We start from the raw sequence: 22,167 nt of genomic DNA on the forward strand, positions 1-22,167 counted from the left end.
AAAATCAAGATCCTTCCCGCTTCGTATGTAGAAGAGTTAATTAAGAAACATGAAGCAGCTGAGGCTAAAACAGAGGCAGAGAAGAAGAAAGAAAAAACATCAACCTCTTAAAAGTGTAGTGAGACAGTGGGGTTACATTATGACCAGTCATTTTTTTCATTATTATTTTTATTATTTTTTTTAATTTCAACAGTTGGGTCTTGTTATTTTGGGGACACTAATCACAACTGTATTAAAAAAATATATATATAGAAAATAAGTTTCTTGTTCTTTGTTGTTATTTTTTTTAAAAACTGACTTATCAGAATTGTCCACAACTGGATATTTTACTTTATATTGATCTCTTTCCGCAGGTACTACATCAGCATCTTTCCCTAACCCCATATACACACACTCCTGCAACCAACCCAACAACAGGTCATCCCTCTCTCATCCTTCTCCTGTCTTCATCATTACTATTCTGCTGCTCTGCACTGTCAGACATCTCCTACTACCCCCTTTTCTCCCTTAACTCATGCATTTTTCATCCACCATTGACTACATCTGCAAATTGCCCAAGGACACAATGCACCACCAGGAAAGGAACTCATGCCCTTACAATTGTGAACTAAATATCCTAACCACTAAGCCATGCACATTCCACACACACACATATATATGACAGACTTGACACAGTTTCTGCCTGACAAATTCCATTCAGACAATATTAGTCAACATGAGGCTATCTTAGAAGAAACTTGCTTGAGGTATTGTGCAGTGGGATGAGATTGAACCAGGAACCAGAAAGCTGTGAAGTAAACTTAAGCACAGCTATAAAACGCTTTTGATGACATGAGCTACGCTCAGCTTTCTAGATAGAGTCCTCTTTACACAACTCAGACTAGCAACATAGGGGAAAATGATGATAATGAAGAGAGAAATGAGCAAAGAAAAAAAATACACAATATATTACCACATAAGCTATGTTTCACTTTATTTATAAATATCTAGTTTTAGAGTTGCATGTAAGTGGAATTATAAATAAAGGTTATCTTACAAGAACGTTTTTTATCAAAATATACTTCAATACACATATATAAATAATATTGCATTTGTATAAAAAAGATATATGTGTATGTGTGTGTGCATTTCATATTTACACACAGAAGTAAAAACAAAATTTTGTATTTTTCATTAGCTTACCATCAACAACAACAACATTTTAACATCTACTTTTTCATGAGATTATGTGGGGACAGATTATCTACAGCTGGATGCTCTTGCTGTCACCAACCCATCGCTTGTTTGCAAATGTGATAATAATCTCAGTCTACTGAATAGCAAAGTATCTAGACATGTTTAGGAGAACAGGACACAAATGACATCCTTTGAACAAGGCTTTTGTTTACAAAAATCATACATGTCAAGGCATACTTTCCTGATAGACTTCAAGCAAATGGCAGCAAAACCAGTTTGCAACTAGCAAAGAAACATGTAGAAGTTACTATCAACCATTCCCTCATAAAAAATTTATATAAATACACAAGGTACAACATCATCGTCGTCATGGGTTGGACGGTTTAACTGAGGACTGGCAAGCCAGAAGGCTACACCAGGTTCCAATCTGATCTGGCAAGGTTTCTAAAGCCGGATGCCCTTCCTAATGCCAACCACTCCAAGAGTGTAGTGGGTGCTTTTTACGTGCCACTGGCATGAGGGCCAGTCAGGCAGTACTGGCATCGACCATGCTTGAATGGTGCTTTGTATGTGCCACCAGCATAGGACCCAGTCACGCGGCACTGGCACATCTAAATAAATATGAAATTTGATGCAGATAGCCAATGAGTATTTTCTCAGACAAAAAAAGGAAAATGCAGTGGATCTCAACCATTTTTTGCCTATGGACCCCTTTGTTTCCTATTTTATGCTACTGGAACCCCATAGCCATTCAATGTTTAAAAAACATCCGTTATATTTTTATCATTGAATAGGCGTAGAAGTGGCTGTGTGGTAAGTAGCTTGCATACCAACCACATGGTTCCGGGTTCAGTTCCACTGCGTGGCACCTTGGGCAAGTGTCTTCTACTATAGCCTCGGGCCGACCAAAGCCTTGTGAGTGGATTTGATAGACGGAAACTGAAAGCCCGTCGTATATATGTATGTATGTGTATATATATATATATATATATATATGTGTTTGTGTGTCTGTGTTTGTCCCCCCAACATCGCTTGACAACCGATGCTGGTGTGTTTACGTCTCCGTAACTTAGCGGTTTGGCTAAAGTGACTGATAGAATAAGTACTAGGCTTACAAAGAATAAGTCCTGGGGTCGATTTGCTCGACTAAAGGCGGTGCTCCAGCATGGCCACAGTCAAATGACTGAAACAAGTAAAAGAGTAAAGAGAGTATTAGGAATTGTATTTAAAAAATTGATTTTTTTTTTTTTTTTTTTTTTTTTTTTGAATGGTAGACGTATAACCAATTTTATTGTACTTTAGTTTTAACAATAAAATCTTATATTGACCCCAGTTGAGAACCACTGCTTTAATATGTGTTTGAAATGAATATTTTAAAAGCTGAAACAACAGGAGAAGCACAGATTTCTCTATACCCATCAAATATGTATGTTTGTAATTCCTTGTCTTGACACCAGGTGATTGTTATAAATCAGTGTCATTGTCATTACAAGCAGTGTCATTCGTTTCTAATATTCTGCAAAAACATGTCTGGCCGTGGAGAAATATTTTGCTTGGAAACAGGTAAAGGTTGATGACAGGAAGGACACCCAACCATAGAAAATCTACCTCGATAAATGCCATCTGGTTGTTGCAAGCATGATAAAGTGGATGTTAAAACAATGATGATATATGTGGGTGTTTTTGTCTTAACATCGTCCAACAGTTGTGAAACGAGTGGTGTCCTTTGTTTCCAATCTTCTGTGAAAACGTGTCTGACCATGGAGAAATACAGTGAAGATTGGTAACAGGAAGGGCATCCTACCATAGAAAATCTGCTTCAATGAAACATGGAAAAGTAGACATGAACTCTCTTGATACCAACCCGCTTGAGATCTCTTCTGCTTCTATGATACAAGCTTCATGTTTAAAGTAATCTGAATTAAAACCTTTCAAAATTTCCTGTTCCAAACAACAGGTTAATAATTACAAAGTTACTTCGTCGTTTTCAAAATTAATTGAAACAAAGGCAGCGTATTTCAATAGAAATATGGTAACAAAAGGATTTAAAATGACAACAATGATGATGGTATCCAGAAGTACATGACATCATGTTAAAGCAACAATATCGGACATGTAAAAAAAGCTACAAATATGAAGCTATGACAGGAAAAAGAGTCATATTTCCTTTTTTTCTTTTTCTTCATTTTTTACACAAAATTTAATGAGTTGTTCTAAATACATCCTTAATTTTAGAATGTGTCCAAGAATTGGAGGCTTGGATGTTTGTTGGAGTTTCAGAGGTTTTCGTATCTGAAAGAAAAAAAATATATATATATATACAGAATTAATTTTAAAAGAAAATAATTGTTTTTGATTTAAGCACAAGGCCAATCAGTAATTTTGGAGGAATGGAGTTTAGTCAATTCCGGTTTCAATGGAGATATGAGCAAATTATTGGAGTAAATGTAAACGCAAAATAAGTCTAACAAATTTACTCTAGCGCTAACACAGGAAAACTGAGCCAATACTTTATTGGGAATCATAATATTGAACACTGAGAAATTTCATCTCTAACTCAATTGTTCTACCAGCGAGACTTGGAAGAACACAGTAAGGAGAGATAGAAGAACTAAATATATTCTATCAAATATGCCTCAGAAAGATCTTATGGGTCAACTGTCAGGACTGTGTCACAAATGAGAGGATTCTGAAAAGAGCAATGTCATAACCACTACAAGACATTGTAGCAGAGCACCAATTGCACCTGGCTGGCCACGTTCAATGATTAACCAATCAATGACACTTGTAAAACAGCCAAGGCTTGGGTATTGCCTGCGAGCAGGCCAAATATTATTTGGTGGCAGACATTTCAAGATGACCAGAAGATAGTCAACATTATGTGTAAGACAGGCAGCCAACTAAACTCAGAGGAGGAAGCTTGCCCTCCAATGCATTGAGCAGTGCAGGAGGACTTGAAACTAAAAGAAAGAAAAAAATGAGCACTCACAGATTATAATCCAATGTGAACTTAATCTGCTTGTTTGACTTAACTAATAATGATTCCAATTAGGTAGGTATAAAATTCTAAATTTGTAGCCAAGTAAAATTGCATCTTGTAATAAGTTAAGGGCAGATAACTGTACTATAAACAAAATGGAATTTCACAGTTGAACTTATTAGGGGTTCTACTATTGTAATTTGTATAAAATATCTTGAGGTGTTTACTAGGAGATTTGAGTTTTAGGTTGGACGTTTTGCTTATATTTCTTGCAGAGTCTAGAGGAAAAATATTGCTAACTCTCCAAGGTTGGTGAGATCGATACCAGTAGTTTTCCTTATAAATTGGTGGGAAAGACATGAGCCACAAGGGAAGATTGCAGTGGGACAACGTTCTGGGAAAGAAGGGACTAGACATAGTGGTTAGTGCAAGATTGTTTATGGAAGACCAGCAGTCAATCATGCATACCAGCTTCCCCTCCCTCCACACTACCGATGTTATCCAAGGGAAAGGCAAAGGCCAATACAGCTTGGCACTAGTGACGTTGCAACTCATTTCTACAGCTGAATGAACTGGAGCAATGTGAAATAAAGTGTCTTGCTCAAGAATATAACACACAGCCCAGGCTGATAATCAAACTCACTATCTCATGATTGTGAGCCCAATGCTCTAACCACTGAGCCATGTGCCTTCACCAGCCCAAATACTCTACCTGTTTTATGTTCAAGACAGACAGATCTGGCCTTTCACATGTACCCTACAATGTTATTCTAAAAATACATAATCACATCATTAAAATCTTGAAGCTACAAAATAATGATCAATTTTACTATGATCAATTATAAAAAATGGAAATAAGTAAGCATTACATTTGACAAAGTAATTTGAATGCTAAAGAGTTAAAGTAGAGAAATCCTGACAAATCATAGAGAAGAGATCCTACAGGAAAAATGACCCTTTAATAAATAGGGAATTGTTGAGTAAGCTTTGAAATCTCACCTTTTTCTTTGAGTATTAATAAGTTCTGTAAGTTCCTGATATTCTGGATGCAATCCCAGAAAGTAGAGGAATCGGAGATATGTGAATGCAAACCAAAGTTTGAGGTTTTCAATGCTGTAAATGAATTGGTAAAGTAATAAACTTCGTTAATTATTATTACTAATTAAAGAAATGTAATTGATAATCAAAATTTGTGTTTTCCAATGCTATAAATGAAAACGAAGGTCACTGATTGATAAAGTAATATAGTTTGTTATTGTTACTATTATTAGTTGTACTTAAGTTTGCTGTCTTAAGCACAGCTTAATAATCCTTTCTACAAGGCCTGAAATTTTTGGGGAGGGGACTAGTCAATTACATCGACACCAGTGAAACAATGAAGTTGATGTAATCAACTAGTCCCCTCCCCAAAAATTTTAGGCCTTGTGCCTTTAGTAGAAAGGATTATTATTAGTTATGCTTAAGGCACCAAACTGGCAGAAACGTTAGCATATCAGACAAAATGATTAACAGCAATTTCATCTGTCTTTACTTTCTGAGTTCAAATTTCACCAAAGTTGACTTTGCCTTTTATCTTTTTGGAGTCAATGAAATAAGTACCAGTTGAGCATTCAAGCCAATGTAATCAACTAGCCCCCAAAATTTCAGGCCTTGGGCTTATAGTAGAAAAGATTATTACTATTGTTATTAAGGCAGTAAGCCAATAGAATCATTAGCATGCCGAGCAAAATGCTTAGTGGCATTTTGTCCATCTTAACATTGAGTTCAAATGCTGCCAAGGTCAACTTTGCCTTTCATCCATTCACAATAGATAAAATGAGTACCAGTTGAGCACCGGGGTCAATGTAATCAATTTACCTTGTCCCCCAAAATTGCTGGCCTTGTGTCAACATTTGAAATTATTATTATTATTATTAAGGCAGGGAGGTGGCAGAATTGGTAGCATGCTGGGCAAAATGCTTAGCAGCATTTTTTATGGCTTTACAGTCTGTGTTCAAATTCTGCTAAGGTCAGCTTTGCCTTTCATCCTTTCAAGCTTGATAAAATAAGCACCAGTTGAGCATTGGGGTCAATGTAATCAAATAACCCCATCTCTCAAAATTTCAGGCCTTGTACCTAGAAAAGATTATTAGCTGTACTTAACTGGAACTGAACACTTTACCAAATCCTTTCACTCCAAAACTGCAATACTTTTGAGATCCCCCAACAGCCTTTTTTTTTTCCATATCTAACATCTTACCTGCAAACTATTAACCTGGATATTAATTTACCTTAAAAATCTCACCCAAACTTAGATGAATTTTCTTTTACAAATTAATAATGAACTAAAAAATTCAATACAATTAGAATAATTTGAAATATGTTCTGTATTTTCAATATGACAGAAGATACAAGAAATAAATAAAAATAAATCTAAATTCAAAGAAAATTACACGAGATGGCTGTGAAGACAAAATTTTTCATTACCTTATAAATAATTCGAACATGAAGAGCTGAAATGTTGATTTGATCTTGGTTAGGAGAGTATGTTCATTTGTATCACAGATTGCAGACACAGACCTAAAATATGAGAAATAAAACAAACTCATCATCATTTAACGTCCGCTTAGTGGCTGATAATATGCACATCTTTGATCATGAGCAGAAGTAATGAGTGAGCATCATAACCATGCGTTGAGAGGGATTCTCTTGGGTTTGAATAAATGTAACAAAAGAAAAGTTTGAAGGCTCCTAATCTCTAGTCTTTAATACATGTACTCTAAGAAAAATTAAAAAGCTACGATGGATGGTTACATCTGGGACACCTTTGATCATAAGTTTATTGGATCAGGTGCTGAACCCAGAATTAAAGAGCATTAGTTGAGGTAATGTAGAATATAGTGCTCTGCTCAGAGAGCAACAATGGCAACAGGGGGAGAGGAAGATGGGTAAATGATGGTTGGGGTAGATCTTTAGAAAAGTTTTAATTAAATGTGGATATTAAGAGAAATACAAGTTGATTGGTAACTGTAATTTCAGGTGAATTAAGGAGTACATTCATGGGTAAGCTGGTACCTATATATATGTGTGTGTATGTGTAAGCATATTTGGGGGTGGGCACAGGAATGGCTGTGTGGTAAGAGGTTTGCTTCGCAACCACTTGGTTCCAGGTTCAGTCTAAAGCTTCAAGTGTGTTCTGCTATAGCCTCAGGCTGACCAGAATATTGTGAGCAAGTAGATCTAGTAAACAGGAACTGAAAGAAGCCCATATTTCATTCCATAACGGCTACCTCTGATGAGTGCAGGGTTACATAATCAGATTGTTACCTAACACTCTGTTGAACCACGATTGGTAAGATTGACCATAATGGATATATGATTCTGTACACTCTGATTAATGTGTGTGTGTGTGTGTGTGTGTGTGTATAAAAGGATGAATGCATGTATGTATACATGTATGTAAATCTATTTAAGTATACGTGTTTATGTCTATATACATTGAAGTGTTTGTGTGTGAGTGTGTATTTATATATATATATATATATATATATATATATATATATATATACACACACACACACACACACATACATATATAAACCATGAATACAAAAACCAACAAAAAATAAAAAACAAATACTCACCTTTGGACCATTATTGTGTATCGGTCAACTTTGTCACCAAGATTTCTTGTAATAGCACGAATAGTGTTTAAGTTTCTAAAAGGAAGAACATTATTTAACCAACTTAGTATTTGCTTAGTATGAAGTGGTCTTATATATTATTACTAAACACAAGAAATTTTAAGAACTTCATAATAAGGTGCAGGTGTGGCTGTGTGGTAAGATGTTTGCTTCCTAAACCACATGGTTGTGTGTTCAGTCCCATTCTGTGGCACCTTGGGCAAGTGTCTTCTACTATAACCCTTGCCAACCAAACCCTTGTGAGAGGATTTGGTAGACAGATACTGAATAGAAGCCTGTCATATATACGCGTGTGTCCTTGTGCCTGTTTTGTCCCCTACCACTGCTTGACAACCAATGTAAGTATGTTCATGCCCTTGTAACGTAGCAGTTCAGCAAAAGGGTCTGCTGGTGACAAGGGGCCTCTCACTCAGAGTAAAAAGCAGACTGTATGAGGCATGTGTACAAACAGCCATGCTTCATGGCAGTGAAACATGGGCTGTGACTGCTGAGGACATGCGTAGGCTCGCAAGGAATGAAGCCAGTATGCTCCGATTGATGTGTAATGTCAGTGTGCATACCCAACAGAGTGTAAGTACCTTGAGAGAAAAGTTGAACCTAAGAACCATCAGTTGTGGTGTGCAAGAGAGACGATTGCACTGGTATGGACATGTGGTGAGAATGGATGAGGATAGCTGTGTGAAAAAGTGCCACACCCTAGCGGTTGAGGGAACCCTAGAAGAGGCAGGCCCAGGAAGACCTGGCATATCAAAAAAAATCAACAAAAATATAAATACAAACAGAAAATTAATTCTTTAGACAAACCTGATGACTAAGATTAAGGTACATGGCATTTCTTTCAAGACTTGCATAATCTCATCAAAATGATGGACAACATTTGTTTTCATTTCATCTATGTCTTCTGGGGTCATCCTGCTTGGAAGGCGAATGGAATTTCTCACAACAGGCCTTTGAACAAGAATCTCACAGAATACAGCATGATCTAAAAAAAAAATTACATTGGTTTTTATTTTTTTTACTAAGAAATATCAAAGCATCTCATTGTGATATAATTATAAATACTATATCATTACAATGCAATGACATCAGTCACAGCCCAATAATGTGTCTTCCTATACACCTTGTTTATTAAGAGAATTTTCACCTAAGACTACTTTCATAGAGAAAGGTCTTTTCATGTTTAAGTGTACACAAAGGTGTTAAAAACAATCGTATGTGTATATATTTCATTCAACATCGCTTTGTGTGCCTCCAGTTACTTTATTCCACTTTGACTAAGCTTTGGACATACCATCAGATATACTATTTGCTGAGCTGTTCTTACAGGGCTGTAAGCGACTGATTTGGTATTTGTAGCTGAAGTGCAACGATGCAGAAACTCATTTGTCTTATGATCTAATAGCATCATTCATAGCCAAATGATGTTTTCCCACATACTGTCTATGAGGAGAATTTTCTTCTGAGATAATTTCTGCAGTGAATGGTTTCCCCACAACCAAGTATATATAAACATGTTAAATATATTTTATTCAACTTACAGGGCTATAAATGACTGGTTTGGCATTCATAGCAGGTGAAGTGTTACAATGCAGAAACACATGTATCCTATGATCCAATGATATCATTCATAACCAATATGAATATGACTGTACGCTTGTATACATCACAGAATACTATACAAATAAAAAGAATATAAACTAGCAAAAAACAAATATTCAACCCTGCTTTAAGTTAGAGATGCTCTGTTGTGGCAGAAGATTAGAAAGGGTGGACAAGTAAGCCTGCAAGAGTGACAGATGGTTAGGGATGACAGTGAATGGTAAACAGGGGTGGAGGCATGGTCAACAGTGAACCTTAGTTCAGGAGAAGATGATAAGAAATCAAAGTGGCTCAGGAAGAAAGGGGAGGTGATAAGTAGCAAACATTTATTCTCAGAAATATACTCACTTGAGACTCCCAAAAGTCTGGAATACTCTTGCATGCCAGCTTCATCCTTTAACACTATGGCCTTGAAAATCCCACAAAGTGCAAGACGTTCATCCTCTTTTAACTGATTATAGAGACCATGATCCAGAATTACAAGTTCTCCCTGTCCTTTCTTCCCTTTCCGAACAAACACTGCAAATAAACATTTATAGACCAATGTAAGAAGGTTCAGCTAATTAATAAAAACCACTAATGACTTATACAGCCAATTAATATTTACAGAATAAAATATTAAGTTTGATAAATACCACGATCTTGTGATCGGGAGTGCAACACTCAAACCACTAGGCCATATGCCCTCACAATAATAATAATAATAATAATAATTCTCAAGTTCTTATGTCTATATTCTATATATTGAGGTGCTATCAAAATGTTCCCAGACTAGTTATATTTAATAAAAAATAACTTATTTACCTAAGTTTTATCATCTTCTCCTTCGAAAGAGTCACTTTGCACAGCACTACACCAGTCCCAGCATTCCTGCCACTTTTGGAATCTGGCCTAGACGTTTTCTGTAAGTGAGTCAAAGACCTTATGTGATTCACTCTTGAGTTTGACAACGGTGTTAAAACAGTGACCTTTGAGCTGTATTTTCATTTTGGGGAAGAGATGGAAGTCTGTAGGTGCTAAATCTTGTGAATAGGGCAGGTGTGGAAGCAATACCATGTTGATTTTGGTGAGAAACTCACAAGTGAGGAGAGCTTGGTAACAGGCATTGTCATCATGAAGAATCCAATTCTTTGCACTCCACCGATCCGGTCGCTTTTACCGAATGTCCTCCCTCAAACACTTCAAAACATCACAGTAGAAATCTCGATTGACAGTCTGGCCCTGGAGGATAAATTCTTGATGCACAATACCACAGATGTTAAAAAAATCCATTAGCATGCTTTTGATTGAGGTGTGGCTCTGTCATGCCTTCTTCAGTCATGCATATGAAAGGCTATTCCATTGTGACAACTGCTGCTTTGTCTTTGAAGCATGCACAATGTCTCTGTAGCAGACTTCCCAAGTTTAACACCAAATTTCACATTGGCTCTTTGTTCCAACTTTCAGTCCATGACAAAATCGCAGACTACGGCATACATGTGATCACAAAAACTCAAATTTCACAACTTGTGAAGTAAACACTGCAATGTCACTCAGCACACTGCCTTATGAAGGTCACAGCTACCTCTCAATGTGCACACAACCATGTGCTGCCATCTGTTGGCACACTACAGAACTAGTCCAGAAACACTTTGGTAAATAATCTTGTGTGTCTACTCTCAAATGATATTTGAACAGAGATACATAAAATTAAGTGCACTACTGTAATATATTAGTACCACTAGCATAGCTGGGCAGGGGAGCAGTTTGCCCCGGGCAGCACTTTTAAAGGGGCAACACTTTTGGGTCTGCTGTAGACAATATGTTTTTTGTATGATCTGGGGGCCAGCAAACGGCAGGACCACTCCAGGCAGCACATACTCTAGCTATGCTAGTGATTGGTACTAGACTACCATGTGCATATAAGAGAGTTTTATATTCAGCTGCATCTACTACAGGACATGTCAAGTATTTACTTATATTATCCATCCAAGTAGACCAAGCAGCATTTGAACATAGATTAAAATGATGAAGCTAAAAACTTTAAGACATATACTCTAGCTTTCTTGTTCTCTACTGCTGTAATTTTAAAAGCCATTCAAACTATAAGAATAGTTCGCATTAATACTAGTTTCTTCAAAGTGCTTAATAATTCACTGTGGGAATGTTTTATTAAGTCAATGGTGGTGGTGGTGGTGGTGGTGGTGGGGATGATGGCAACGAGTGATGGTGGTGGTGCTAGTGATGATAATGATAACAGTGGTGATGATGATGATGATGATGATGATGATGATGATGATGATGATAGACAGACAGACAGTCATAAATTCCCAGTTCGCTCTTACCGTTTCCTGGATGAGGATCCCCATGCACAAAACCACTGCGGAATATCTGATCGGAGAAGCAGTTAATGAGCTTTCGATTGATCTGAAATTTTATTAACAGGTAATAATTAAACATACAGTGAGATGCTGTGACAATTGTCTTTTCAAATATCTAAACACATAATTCAGATTAAAGATTAAAGTGCAATTTATCATCATCATTATCCTTTAACATCCATCTTCCATGTTGGCAAGGGCTAGGAGGTTCAACAGGATCTGATAAGCCAGAGTACTGCAGTGAGCTCTAGTATCTGCTTTAATATGGTTTCTGTGGCTGGATGCCCTTCCTAATTCCAACTACATTACAAAGTGTACTGAGTGCTTTTTCCATGAAACAAGCACTAATGAAGTTACCAAAACTCCTCGACTGAGATTGGGTGCAGGATTGAGAGAGGTGGCTTTGTGTTGGGTGTTGAGAGACTAAAGTAATAACAGGGGGACACATATACATACATATATGTGTGTGTGTGTGTGTGAGAGGGAGAGAGAGAGGCTTGTTTCAGCTTCTGTCTACCAGATCCATGCACAATGCTTTGGCCAGCCTGGAACTATAGTGGAAGGCATACAGTAGGGCTAAACCCAAAACCATATGGTTGGGAAACAAAGTTTTTTAACCAAACAGCCATACCTGCACCTATAAGCACCTCACTCCCCTTACGCCTATATATATATATATATATGATTAAATGCACTATTGTAATATATTAGTACCACTAGCATAGTCTCTGGGCAGGTTTATTCAGCCTCAAACTGTATAATATTATATATGATTCTACATGTAACCAACTCTGTGTTTAAATGCTTTCCGCAATAAACACACACTTCAATTAAATGGCTCTGAGGAAGCTATAAGATGCTGCATGAGCACTCACCTCTGAGTGCAATGCATCTTATATCAGAAACAACTGTAAACTGATGGAAACATTTACACAACACCTGTTCTTTTGTCAATCATTGATATATATATATATATCAAATTATTATGATCTCAAGCTCAAATTCACAGCCTCCACATCAGACCATGGTTGGTTGAGAGAACATGTTGAGGCCTTCATCCTGCAGTAAACTGAACATAGGAAATCCAATCCAATTTATGCTTATATTATTCAATATCATTTACATTAAAACCTTGGTTTAATCCATAATTTTCAAGAAAAAGAGAAACTAAAACATAAAGAAAAATAATCAAACTAAAAATAATAAAATTACATACATCCTTTGGAAAAAGTCCCATTTCTTGTATTCTTTCAATATCAGTTATCTTACATCCATCAATGAACTCTGTAGTTAGAACTCTCTAGATAGAGGAGGAGAAAACAACAAAATTAGATTGTATTGCTTAATCCTTTCACTCTGAAATTAAATTTCATGGTTATTTATTTTTCATTAATTATGTTAAATATCTAGCAAAGAAAAGAACTGGTCTTTTCTGCAAGTCACACTGTCTCCAATAAGCTTCAAATATCTCAACAGAAAATAGTTTCAAAACAACATTCCACAACAAAAGACAAATTGGTATATAAAACTGCTGTTGTTAAGGGTAATGTAATTTAGAATAGATCCTGGCTTTAAGGGTATCACGAAAGGCCTGGTTGGAGGCCAAACCTTCCGAGTTCTTTTACAGAACTTAGAAAAACTGAAGGACTGCTGTAATAAGCTGTGAATCTGAGAGGGGAATATGTTGAATAAAATCATAATTAACTGATCCTTCTGTATTTTTATTTTACCCAAAGCCAGGAACTTTTCAGCACTCCCACGTATCTAGTTTCTGCAGTAAAAGGCTTAACCACTGATTCTTTTGATGCATGTATGTGTGTTGTTGTGTGTGTGTGTGTATGTGCATTACACATGTTTGTGTCTCCTTGTCATGAAAGAAAAAAAATCAAACCTTGCTGGTTGAACTCCAATCAATCACTGGTACATGCACATACTTTAGATGTTTGAGATCTTCAGCACATTTTTCACCATTCCGAGCTTCATTTATGAAGTCAAGTTCTTCAGCCAAAGTAGATTTCAACTCCTACAGAATCAAAAAGAAATTTTTTTTTTTAATTAAATTTTGGAACGAAAGAAAGAAGAGAGTAGTCCTGCAGGCCAGGAGGAGGTGGTGGGAAGAGGAGACAGCAGTACCTAGTAACAGTAAATTTACAAATCTGAAAATTTTAAATTTATTGATTGCCAAATGGTAAGGTCCAACATGCAAACAATAAGCAGGGTTTGAGAGCCAATAACTAAAATTTACAGGTGTACAAATTTGTTGTTATTGTTGGTGGTGGGGGAGATTAAAAGATAAAAATACACATAAACAGACAGGTTTGATATACAAAAAAAAATTAATGATTTAAACTAAAAATCCTTGACCATGTACTATTTAATATAAGACTGCTGTTAATGCAGCCTGAGTTGTAATATAAGGTGGCAAGCTGGAAGAAACATTAGGTGAAATGCTTAGTGGTATTTTGTCTGTCTTTACAGCATCGACCGCGCTCAAATGATGCTTTTTACATGCCAGCTGCACAGGAGCCAGTCAGGCGGGACTGGCAACGACCATGCTCGAATGATGTTTTTTACGTGCCACTGGTACAGGAGCCAGTCAGGCAACACTGGCAAAGATCATGCTCAAATGGTGCTTTTTATGTGCCACCAGCACAGGAGCCAGTCAGGTGGCACTGGCAACAATCATGCTCGAATGGTGCTTTTAACATGCTACTGGCACAGGTGCCAATCAGGCAGTACTGTCATCGGCCTTGACAACAATTTCACTTGCCTTAACAGGTCTTCGCAAGTGCAGTTTATTGCCCAATTATTGAAGGGTACTCTTAAGTGGGCAGATTATGCTGCACTGGCAGAGGCCACAGTTATGGTTTCACTTGGCTTGATGGGTTTTCTTCTCAAGCACAGCATATTGCCAAAGGCCTTGGTCATTTGTCATTGCCTCCATGAAGCCTAACACTCGAAAAGTGCTTTTTACATACCACAGGCACAGGTGCTAGTTACACAACACTGGCATCAGCCACATTGCCTCTGTGAGGCCCAATGTTCCAAAGGTGCTTTTTACATGCCACCAGCACAGGTGCCAGTTACATGATACCGACAACATACTGTAAGACAATATCAATCATTTCTTTGTTCATTTTACATCCATTTTTCTATACTTGAATGAGCTGGATGAATATGTTGAGGCAATGAGGCATGTACATATACATACACATATGTATATGTATTTATGTACATATCTGTGTACACACACAAATATGCTTCTTTTAGTTTCTGTCTACCAAATCCACACACAAGATTTTAGTTAACCTGGGGTTATAGCAGAAGACACTTGCCCAAGTTGCCTGTAGTAGGACTGAACCCAAACCTACACGATTGGTAAACAAACTACTTAACCGCACAACCATCTTGCACCCATATAGCAAAGCAAATGTATAGTTTAACATACCTGTAATACCCATCCAAAGCCAAAATTTGGATGAACCCATTCAATCAACTTTAATATGATTTCACAAGTCAGAATGTCCCCAAAAAATCGATCATGAAGATCAATATATTGGATCTGAAAAAAAAACAAAAAAAACAGCAGAACAAGAAACATTAATACTTTTAATCCAAGAACAATAGTCAAAAGAAAATTTTAAGAGAGTTTAACGAAATCTCAGGTCAAAAAACATTCATAAAAAGTAACTAATTATCCTTTTTATTACCATGTTTCTGTTGAAATATACTGTCATTGTTTCAGATTATTTCGAAATCACTGAAAAATTTAGTGAAAATAACTTTATCATTATTAACTCTGTGTTTTGAATATAAATTATCATGAAATTTTGATGGCTGGTTTGCATTTAGATCGCTTTAATTTTTTCATTACTATATTTTTGTTGGAATAAACTGCCTGTTTCAATTATTTTTTAAAATAACAAAGAACTTAGTAAAAAAACTTTATCATTATTAAGCTGGTGTTCAAAAGATAAATCAACATGAAATTTTGAAGGAAGGTTTTAATTTGAATTAAATCACTTTAAAATAGCAAGTTTGTATCATAGTACCAGAAACAGTCTTAGGCAGGTTAGTATTAAAAAGGTTAAATATATAAATGTTTTCTCAATATTATAAATTATAATATTTTGTGGTAAAAAAAATATATCTTTGTATTTACAGGGGTGGAGATATGTAATCATGTGACGTTCATGTTTTTCCTGGTTATATTACAACAATAAGCAAAACAATTCCAATGAGAACTCCACAGTGGCTACCTCAACATCATTATAGGCACTGTAGCACACACCACCACATCTCTATAGACATCATACCATCAGCTACACCAAAACACCTACTGCATTACCACAAACACTACAACACCAACCATATCACCAAACATACTGTAGAACCTACTACTACATCACCACTTAACTAGGAACTGAATTTCTTCACCTCCTTATCAACATCATTGTTTTAACATCCACTTTTCCATGCTTGTATAGGTTAGATGAAATTTGTTGAGGCAGAATTTCTACAGCTGGATGCTCCTCCTGTCACTAGCCTTCAGAGATTTCCGAGCAAAGTAAAATTTTTCCACAGCTAGACATATTTTTCACAGAAGGTCGGGAATGAATGACACCACTTGTGTGACCATTTCTTCACAAAGCACAATATTAACCCTTTAGCATTCAGATTATTCTGTCCAATGAAATGCTTATTTATTCACCTTGTTTTAAATTAGTGATTGTTTATTTTAAGAAAAACATTATCAGGAAAGTGTGAGAGGCTGGATCTGGCCAATTTGAACATAAAACAAGTAGAATATTTGGGCCAGATATGGTCAGTTTAAATGCTAATGGATTAAGACAAGGTGACAGAAACAAATGCTCACATATACATACACACACACACATATGATGAACTTCTTTAAGTTTTCATCTACAAAATCCACTCCCAAGGCTTTTGTAGGCCAGGACTATAGTAGAAGACACTTGCCCAAGGTATCCAAAGTGCCACACAGTAGAACTAAATCTAACCACTTGGCTGGGAAGCAAAATTCTTAACCACTTAGCCATACCTGCACTTCCTTATGTCACATAAAGTAGAATTAGAAAAACAAATTATTGGTGTTTGAAAGAATCAGTAGAGCACTTGTGGTATTTAATTATCATTCCTTACATTCTGTGGCATAAGGCTGTCTGATAAGAGGAAGAGTGAGGACTTGATGGGAATGCTGGGGTTGGAGGAATCAGTGGAATGGCTGGTAAGAGCGAATGGAGTGCGGTGGTATGGGCATGTGTTGAGGAGGGATGAGGAGCAAGTTCTGAGGAAGGTGCTAGAGTTTGAGGTGAGTGGGCAGCGAAAGTGAGGTAGACCAAGGAAAATGTGGAAGGGACAAGTGGAGGAGGAAATTGGGAGGGTTGGCTTCAGAAGGGAGAATGCCCAAACCAGGCAAGATGGCAAGATAAGCTGGTGTGAGGGCGGTTGCTATGGCACTGAGGTAGATCCGGCCACCCCCATTAACAGGGGACAAAACTCGGATTCAAAATGATGGATGGTGATTCCTTACATTCTGAATTCAAATCCTGCTGAGCTAAACTCTGCCTTTCATCCTTTCAGGATTAACAAAATAGAGTACCAACGGAGTACAAAGATTGCTTTAATCTATTGTTTTCTATTGCCAAAATTGTATAGCCTTGAGTCAAACATTAGAAATGGTTATTATTGCAGTAAATATCATGTAACTAAAACCAGTTTTTCAAATTTGCTTATCCCAACACATTCCTGAAATAATATCCAAATGATTTTGTTAATCATGCCAAACCTTTATTTAATTGTAGTTGTCTCTCATCAGAATTAAAGAGATTTTGCTTGTTTTTTTTTTGTTTTGTTTCGTTTTTTTTATATATAGCAGAGCGAGATCGTTGCCAGTGCCCCTGGACTGGCTTGTGCGGGTGGCACATAAAAGACACCATTTCGAGCGTGGCCGTTTTCGTGCGGGTGACACGTAAAACCACCCACTACACTCTCTGAGTGGTTGGCGTTAGGAAGGGCATCCAGCTGTAGAAACTCTGCCAAATCAGACTGGAGCCTGGTGTTGCCATCCGGTTTCACCAGTCCTCAGTCAAATCGTCCAACCCATGCTAGCATGGAAAGCGGACGTTAAACGATGATGATGATGATGATGAATGAAAATGTGATGTCAACAATTTTAACCAACCAAACAAGGCAATGTATCACCTCACACACACACACACACACACACACACATACTTGTAGATAACCATGATTAAATAATTAATGTCACCACAGGTTAGCACTAATTTGATAATAGCTTACATTTCTTATCTTTTATTTTAGTCATTGGAATGTGGCCATGCTAGGGCACTACCTTGAGAGGTTTTAGCTGAACAAATGGACCCTCAGTACTTAAATTTTTTTCTGAGTTTTTTAAAGTATAGTACTTATTCTATCAATCTTTTTTGCCAAGCTACTAGGCTACAGGTAATATAAGCAAACCAACACCAGTTGTCAAAGAGTGTAGCAGAACAAACACAGATATAAAGACACACAACAGGCTTCCACACAGTTTTCATTTGCCAAATTCACTCACAAGGCATTGATCAGCCCAAGTCCATAGAAGACACTCGCCAAAGGTACTATGCAGTAGAACTGAATCCAAAACCATTTGATTACAAAGCAAGCTTCTTAACCACACAGTAATGCCTGCCCCTACATGTGAACAGTAATAGCTATATCAAATAATTTGGTTTGAGAAAACGTAAGAGCCTTAACTGTTTCATTAACATACTTTACTTGAAATTACACTCCTTTAGTTTTAATTAATTTTGAAAAATAATGAAGAATTTTGTAAAATACCTTTGTCATTATTAATCTGGTGTTTGGAACATGAAATTTTGACAGAAAATTTAATTTAGATTACTTTGAAACAGGAAGTTTATATCATAGAACCAGATGACATCTTGAACGACTTGGTATCAAAAAGGGCTTAACCTCTGTGTAAGCAATGAATTAAAATAAAACAAAAATTTCAATACAAACACTACCGGTATAATATATACATATAATATATTATAATGTATTTATCACTTGTTTAACTCTTTTGTTACCATATTTCTGTTGAAATACACTCCACTAGTTTTTATTAATTTTGAAGACAATGAAGAATTTACTAAAAAATCTTTGTCGTTATTAAGCTGGTGTTTGAAACATAAATTTAACATGAAATTTTGATGGGAGATTTCATTTAAATTACTTTAAAACAAGCAGTTTGTACCATAGAACCAGAAGCACTCTTGAGCGACTGGGTATCAAAAGGGTTATAAACAATTTATAGAAATATTACAAATAAAAGGGTAAAGGATTATCAATTTATTAATTTATTAATAAATTAATAATTAATAATTTTTACCAAGTCCTTCGGTATGTAAACACCATTATCGGTGAAGAACTTATTTAAAAGTTCTTATACATTTATAAACATAATTAAGGGATCAGCAACAGTTGCTTCACCACATACTGAAGTCCAGAAATAGCAGCTAAAGTGCTGAAACTCCAACAGATAGCAATACTTGTAACTCACAAAGGCAAAACAAGAAGAAAAAATAACGAAACTAACCATGGTTTTTCTTCTTGTTTTGCCTTTGTGAGTAACAAGTATTGCTATCTGTTGGAGTTTCAGCACTTTAGCTGCTATTTCTGAACTTCGGTATGTGGTGAAGCAACTGTTGCTGATCCCTTAATTATGTTTATGAATTTATATAAATATACCTTAACTGCAACTTCTTCCCCTGAGTGTGTTATGGCTTTGTGTACTTGAGCCAAACTGGCAGCTGCAATAGGTGTCTTTTCAAAATATTTGAACATGGTGTAAGGACTTGCATTAAAATCTTCTTTAAATAATTGCTCGATCTGAAATAAAAATGAGTATCAAAGTTTTGTTACATACAAAACTAGAATGTAATCAGATAAAGTTAAGTAACAATAGCAACTGAAACAGGGTTATGTTGAAGATGATAATAATGTAAACTTAAGCTTTGTCTTAAAAGAAATATTATTTGTCTGAATAATTCTTATAGAATGTTTCAAGATAGTGTAAGAAATGCTAAATCATTGTTTGTTTTAATGTCCTCTTTTCCATACTTCCATGAGTCAGACAAAATTTATAGAGGCAGATTTTCTATGGCCAGATACCCATTCCTATCATCAACCCTGACCTATTTCCTAGCAAGGTAATATTTCCCCATTTTACAGAGTTTAGAAAAACTGAAAGGTCACTGCAATAAGTGTGTGAATCTGAGAAGGGAATATATTAAATAAAATCATAGTTAACTGATCCTCCTGTATTTTCTTTTACCCAAAACCAGGAACTTTCCAGTACTTCCTTGTATATGTGTGTATATATATATATATATATATATATATATATATATATATATATATAAATACACCTACGTAATCTAACATTGGAATATTGATATTCATATTCTTCTCCTCTCTCTCTCTCTCTCCTCCTTCTTCTTCTCCTCCTCCTTTATCTATCTTTATTGATTTACTTACTTATATCTGCAACTCCAGTAATGCTTAAATTTACATTTTTATGATGTCCATAATGCTTAAACTTACAACACCGCTAACACCGACTCGTACCCCCAGCAGGGACAACAATTTTAATACGCTTGAATGTTTGAATGATGACAGGTCAAAAGTGAGAACAGATGCAGCATGTCTATCAAACAAACAGGCACTAAATAACAACTCCCCTCCCTGTGCCTCCTCCCACATTCCTTTCCTTGTTTTTAGAGTTGGCACTGTCAATGTAGGTACACTGAAAGGTAAGTCTAGTAAGATTGTAGAGATGCTTCAACAATAAGGTCATAGAGGTAGTCAGGGTATGCGATAGAGTGCTTACGCTCAGGCTAGTCCTGCAGAATAGTATAGCTACCAAACAATCAGAAGGACCACTTTTATGACACCCTTCTACAGGCCACCTCAAAGACGAGTGGCAACGACCTTATCTTTGCAGCTGGAGATTTTAATGGGCATGTCAGACGGCAACCCAGTATCTTCCATGGTGTTCATGGAGGCCAGGGAATTGGTTCCCGAAACAAAGTGGGAACTAGGCTACTGGAGTTCTGTGATGCATGCAACCTATTAATCTGCAACACTAACTTCAGGAAGCCAGACAACCACCTGGTAACCTATCAATCAGGCGACTCTGCTAGCCAGATTGATTTCCTCCTTACCAGACAGCAGGATGCAAGGTTGCTCTTAAATACAAAGACCCTCCCTGGTGAAGAATGTGCCACCCCAGCATAGACTAGGTATTAGTGACTTTAGACTCGAGGCCAGAAGGATGCCAAGAAGCAGGCCAATCCAAAAAAGAAGGCTTTGGAAGCTAAAGAACCCTATATATATATAGGTAGAATGTACAATGCATGTGTGCAAACTGCCATGCTACATGGCAGTGAAACATGGGCCACGACTGCTAAAGACATGTGTAGGCTCGAAAGAAACGAAGCTAGTATGATCCGCTGGATGTGTAATGTCAGTGTGCACACACGACAGAGGGTAAGCGCCCCGAGAGAAATATTGGACATAAGAAGCATCAGATGTGGTATGCAAGAGAAACAACTGCGCTGGTATGGTCACGTGCTACATATGGATGAGGAGTGGAAGGAACCCATGGAAGAGGGAGACCCAGGAAGACATGGGATGAGGTGGTGAAGCATGACCTTCGAACGATGGGCCTCACAGAGGCAATGACGAAAGACCTAGACCTCTGGAGATATACTGTGATTGAGAAGACCCAGCAAGGAAAGTGAGATCACAGCTGTAGCCTACACCAGTGTCACATAACCAGCCCACTTAAAAAGTACCTTTGATCGTCGAGCGACATGCCATACTTGAGGAGACCTATTGAGTCAAGTAAATCAAAATCAAATCAAATTACAATCAAATGGAAATTATAGTTGTGGCCAATGCCAGTGCTGGTGGCATGCAATAAACACCGTTCATGCATGGGTCACTGCCAGAGCCGCTTGACTGACTCCCCATGCTAGTGACACGTAGAAAGCACCATCCGAACGTGGTTCATGCCAGCTCCCCCCTACCCCAACTGTCTCCTGTGCTGGTAGCATGTAAAAAGTACCATCCAAACATGGCCAATGATAGTGCCACCTTACTGGCTCCCATGCCGGTGGCACATAAAAAACACCCATTACACTCTTGGAGTGATTGGCATTAGGAAGGGCATCCAGCTGTAGAAACATTGTCAGATCAGATTGGAGCCTGGTGCGGCCTCCTGGCTTGCCATCCCCCAGTCAAATCGTCCACCTATGCCATCATGGAAAACAGTTGTTAT

At 37.0% G+C, this 22,167-nt stretch overlaps 1 protein-coding gene across 1 annotated transcript in view; it reads right to left on the minus strand.

Moving 5' to 3' along the window:
- Positions 1 to 939: 939 nt before the first annotated feature.
- LOC106881654 (uncharacterized aarF domain-containing protein kinase 5) overlaps positions 940 to 22,167 on the minus strand; it is a 29,823-nt gene continuing 8,595 nt past the window's right edge. Inside the window, exons 4-14 of the mRNA XM_014932119.2 lie at positions 19,575 to 19,715; positions 15,247 to 15,360; positions 13,690 to 13,821; positions 13,015 to 13,098; positions 11,763 to 11,844; positions 9,787 to 9,957; positions 8,644 to 8,821; positions 7,780 to 7,854; positions 6,623 to 6,715; positions 5,156 to 5,269; positions 940 to 3,468 (exon numbers count right to left, since the gene is read on the minus strand). Coding sequence (XP_014787605.1) covers positions 3,453 to 3,468; positions 5,156 to 5,269; positions 6,623 to 6,715; positions 7,780 to 7,854; positions 8,644 to 8,821; positions 9,787 to 9,957; positions 11,763 to 11,844; positions 13,015 to 13,098; positions 13,690 to 13,821; positions 15,247 to 15,360; positions 19,575 to 19,715 — 1,200 coding nt within the window. The 3' untranslated portion in view covers positions 940 to 3,452. The remainder of the gene's footprint in view (positions 3,469 to 5,155; positions 5,270 to 6,622; positions 6,716 to 7,779; positions 7,855 to 8,643; positions 8,822 to 9,786; positions 9,958 to 11,762; positions 11,845 to 13,014; positions 13,099 to 13,689; positions 13,822 to 15,246; positions 15,361 to 19,574; positions 19,716 to 22,167) is intronic.

Source organism: Octopus bimaculoides, chromosome 9 (assembly GCF_001194135.2).
Source record: "Octopus bimaculoides isolate UCB-OBI-ISO-001 chromosome 9, ASM119413v2, whole genome shotgun sequence".
In the NCBI taxonomy this organism is placed as follows: Eukaryota; Metazoa; Mollusca; class Cephalopoda; order Octopoda; family Octopodidae; genus Octopus; species Octopus bimaculoides.